Here is a 4,552-nt window from a genome sequence, read left to right as displayed (position 1 = left end):
CTTGCAGTAGACAATCATCAATGATTTTCATGTACAACACTTTCTGAAAAGTGTCCTCAGCCTTTCTGTAGTGGCCTATTTCTGCATACATGTTAGCCAGGGAAACATAAGCCAACTCAAATGTGGGCCTTAGTGTCAAAGTCTTTTGAAATTCATCTATAGCCAAGCCAACCAATCTGTTGACATTTTCTCTATCCTGGCCTCTAGGCTTGCAGTTTGCAGCTTTCTTTATTTGAATCATTTGTCCTCTGTAGCAAAGCCCTATCTGGTGATGCACGAAGGCAGAGGAGGGTGTTGCCTTCAAGGCCTTTTTAAAGAGCTGAAGAGCTTTATCCAGAGAGCCTTTTTTTCTGTAAAACTTGGCCGCATATCGAAGGACATAGGTGTGCGAGGACGTGTTGGTCAGCGCTTCTTCAATGTACTTTTCTCCTTCAGCTTCTTGTCCTACATCCTGAAGCTTCAGGGCAAGGAGAGCTTTGATATATGCATCTTCTGGATTTAGCCTGATGGCCTGTTTTAGTATGTTTAGACAAAATTCCGCACTATCCTTTCCTGATTCGTAAAGGCCATCCAGGCGATAGGCGGTGATTGCATACCCAGTGCTGAATTCAGGGTTTTCTGGGTCCACTTCCAGAGCCTTTTCAAAGCAGGCCTTGGCCCGTTTATAATTCTTTCCTCCACATTTCAGCAAGGCCCATCCTTCCTCACAGTCCATCTGAGGACAGTCGATTCTATAGCTGGAGGGATTTGCAAACTTCTTGCAAGTGTTCTCCACCTTGTCCAGGTAAGTCTGAGCTTCTGCCAGTCTGCCCATGTGGTAATACAGCCAGGCATAGTTGCCCCAGGTAACCAGACTTCTCATGCCTGATTGGTCACCATGTTCTTCCTGGATTAAGTCTTCAGCTTCTCTCAAGCTCTTCAGGGCTTCCTCATTCTGGCCTTTCAGGTGTTTCACATAGGCCAGTAGGTTGTGTATTCCCACATTGTATTTGGTGTCTAGGAACTCAATCTCATCGAAGATCCTGTTTTCCAAATCAGGCATTGCAGTGTCTTCAATTAGCAAATCCCATGTAAAGTGACATCTCAGCTGCTCCAGCCTGTCCTTGATGTGATCTTCATCAACATTCTTACTGTAAAAACAAAAGCAGATTTTCTTTGTTAGGTGAGGAACAGCCAATAGAAAGAAGCCAGCTAGGACGCCTCATATTTAGAGCTCAGCCTTGAACAAGGCACACCAGCTTTGATTTCCCTTAGAGTCTCTATATGTCTGAGATCCACATAGACTTTGAATACATTTTGTTTGGCTCCATACACTGGCTCTAGTTCTTTCTAGCCAAGGAAGCTCTCTGTGCTTTGGACTTCATTTGTAAAAAGGGGATAATACTACTACTACTACACCAGGTTTGGTAAGGATTAATAAGCGTATATATGGGGGCTGGACCTGTGGCCAAGTGGTTAGTTTCGCTTGCCGCTTCGGCAGCCCAGGATTTCGCTGTTCGGATCCTGGGTGCAGACATGGCACCACTCATCAAGTCCTGCTGGGGCGGCGTCCCACGTAGCACAACTAGAATATACAACTATGTACTGGAGGGCTTTGGGGAGAAAAAGAAGAAGAAGGAAAAAAGAGATTGGCGACAGATGTTAGCCCAGGTGCCAATCTTAGAAAAAAAAAGCCTATATATGTAAAGCACTTAGAGCATGTTATGTCCTATATGTAAGAGTTTCTTATTTTCCTATTAATGTAATTAGGACAGAGAGCAGTTAGAAATACAGAACCTTAGGAAACATTATTGACCTGAGGATCTTAGTCTGTAGATTATGCAACAAATTAAGACAACCTGAAAGATATGTGACCAATTTTTTATCTACTTATTACTTGGAAATAATTCTAGATTCACAGAAAGTTGCAAAGATACTACATAAATTCAGTATACCCTAACCCAGTTCTCCCAGTGACTATATCTTACACAACTATAGTACACTCTCAAAACTAGGACATTGACTTGGTACAATATGTGTGTAGTTCTGTGTCATTTTATGACATGAGTAAATCCATGGAACCACCACCTCAATTAAGATGCAGAAACCACTTCTTCATCAGAAGCATGTCACACTTGTTTCCTCCCTACCTCACCAAACATCCCTAGCCTCTAGTAACCACTAATTTGTTCATCATGTCTATAGTTTTATCATTTCAAGAAGGTCATAGAAATGGAATTGCACAGTGTGTGACCTTTTGAGATTGGCTTTTTTCACTCGTCATAATGCCCTTGACATTCATCCAAGTTGTTGAGTGTATCCGTAGTTCATTCCTTTTTACTAGGGAGTAATATTTCATGGTATGGGTGTACCACAGTTTATTTAACTATTCATGTGTTGTAGGACATTTCAGTTGTTTCTGGGTTTGGCCTATTACAAATAAAGGTGCAATGAATAGTTGTGTGTAGACTTTTGAGTGAATGAGAGTTTTCTCCTCTCTGATAAATACCAGGAGTGCAGTTGCTAGGCACTTGCTAAGTATGTGCTTATGTTTTTAAGAAACTGTCAAACTGTTTTCCAGAGTGACTGTATTATTTTACATTCCTACCAGCAGTGTATGGATGATCTAGTTCTCTGCATCCTTACCAGTATTTGGTATTTTCATTTTTTTTTTAATAGGTATGTAGTGGTCTCTCATTGTGTTGTAATTTGTATTTCCCTAATGGCTAGTGGTGTTGAACATCTTTTCACGTGCTTATTTGCCGTCCATATATGCTCTTTGGTGAAACATCTCTTTATATCTTTACCTATCTTCTAATTGGATTGTTTGTTTTTTATTATTGTGTTTTGAGAATTCTTTATAGATCCTAAATATGAGACCTTTGTGAGATATGTGGTTTTCAAATATTTTCTTTTAGTGTGTAGCTTGTCTTTTTACCCTTTAGTGAGGTCTTTTGAATAGCAAAAGTTTTTACTTTTAATGAAGTACAATTTATTGATCTTTTCCTCTTGTGGGTCATGCTTTTGGTATCATGTCTGGAAACTCTTCACCAAGCCCTAGGTCCTGAAGATTTTCTCCTGTGATTTCTTCTACAAGTTTTATAGTTTTACATTTTGCATTTAAATCTGTGATTCATTTTTAGTTAGTTTTTGCCTATATATATATATGTGAAGATTATGTCTGTGGCTCATGTTTTTGCCTATGGATATCCAATTGCTCCAGCACCAGTTGTTGAAAAGTCTCTTCTTCCTCCGTTGAATTGCTTTTGCACCTTTGTCAAAAATCAGTTGGCAGTACTTGTGTGGGATTATATCTGGGTTCCTATTCTGTTCCACTGCTCTATGTGTTTCTCTCTCCACCAGTACTAACCTTGCATGTAATCAGTATTAAAATTGCGTAGGGTGATTCCTCTCACTTTATTATTGTTTTTCAAAATTGTTGTTTTAGTTCCTTTGGCTTTCCATATAAATTGTAAATTGATATTGCCTATATCTATAAAAAATCGTGCTGGAGTTATGATAGGAATTTTATATCAGCTAGGGGAGAATTGATATTTTTACTATGTTGCATCTTCTAATCCATCAACATGCTATATTTCTGTTTGTTTAGATCTTCTTTGATTTCTTTCATCAGCATTTTGTAGTTTTAGGCCTTCAAGTCCTGTATGTGTTATGTTATTTATACTAACGTATGTCTTTTTGAGCAATTTTAAGTTATATTGTGTTTTTAACTTCAGTATCCACATATTCATTGCTATGTATCTAGAAATACAAGTAATTATTATGTGTCAATCTTGTATTCTGCAACCTTAATGAACTCACTTGTTAGTTCTAGGAGTTACTTTATAGATACCTTGGGATTTTCTGGGTAGTTCACTGTGACATCTGTAAATAGGGAGAGTTTTACTTTTCCTTTCTGGTCTGTATACCTTTTATTTCCTTTTTTGCTTATTGGAGAACTTGCTTTAGCTACCCTTAGGGTAGGTCTGCTGGCAACAAATTCTTAGTTTTCCTACATATGAGAACGTCTTGATTCCTGCCTTATTCCAGAAGGATATTTTTGCTGGATATAGGATTCTGGGTTGAAAGTTCTTTTTCTTAGCCGTTGAAATATGTTTTCCCCTCTTCTTCTAGACTGCATGTTTCCTAATGAGAAATTAGTTGCCATTAGAATTGTGGTGGTTTTTTTTTTTTTCTCTTATAGGTAAGGTGTTATTTCTCTCTTAATACTTCCATGGGTTTTTTCCTTAGTTTTTAGTTTTCAGAATTTTGACTATAATATATCTTGGATCTTTTGGGTTTTTTTTTTTTTTGCTGAGCTACTTGAAATTAGTATCAGATTGTATAATTTATCATTCTATCTTCACGTTCATGAATTCCTTCCTCTGTCCTCTCCAACCTGCTGCTGAGCTCAAAGATCGAGTTTTCATTTTGGTTATTGTGGTTTTTAGTTTTAAAATTCCTATTTGGTTCTCCTGTATATATTCTATTTCTTGGCTGAGACTTTCTATATTTTCATTTGTTTCATGTTTGTTCATCATTGCTCATTTAAGCATTTTTATTATGGCAACTT

General features: G+C 37.8%; 1 protein-coding gene across 1 annotated transcript; it reads right to left on the bottom strand.

Moving 5' to 3' along the window:
• Window positions 1-4: 4 nt before the first annotated feature.
• Window positions 5-1,288, bottom strand: LOC124233683 (interferon-induced protein with tetratricopeptide repeats 1B-like; the record flags this gene model as incomplete). Its single annotated transcript, XM_046650807.1, has 1 exon — window positions 5-1,288. A coding segment is annotated over exon 1 (1,038 nt), but the record flags the coding sequence as incomplete, so codon positions are not given.
• Window positions 1,289-4,552: the final 3,264 nt, after the last annotated feature.

The sequence above is a fragment of the Equus quagga genome, unplaced genomic scaffold, assembly GCF_021613505.1.
Source record: "Equus quagga isolate Etosha38 unplaced genomic scaffold, UCLA_HA_Equagga_1.0 209321_RagTag, whole genome shotgun sequence".
In the NCBI taxonomy this organism is placed as follows: domain Eukaryota; kingdom Metazoa; phylum Chordata; class Mammalia; order Perissodactyla; family Equidae; genus Equus; species Equus quagga.
Note: the sequence above shows the minus strand (reverse complement) of the source record. Positions and strands in the feature narration are given on the sequence as shown.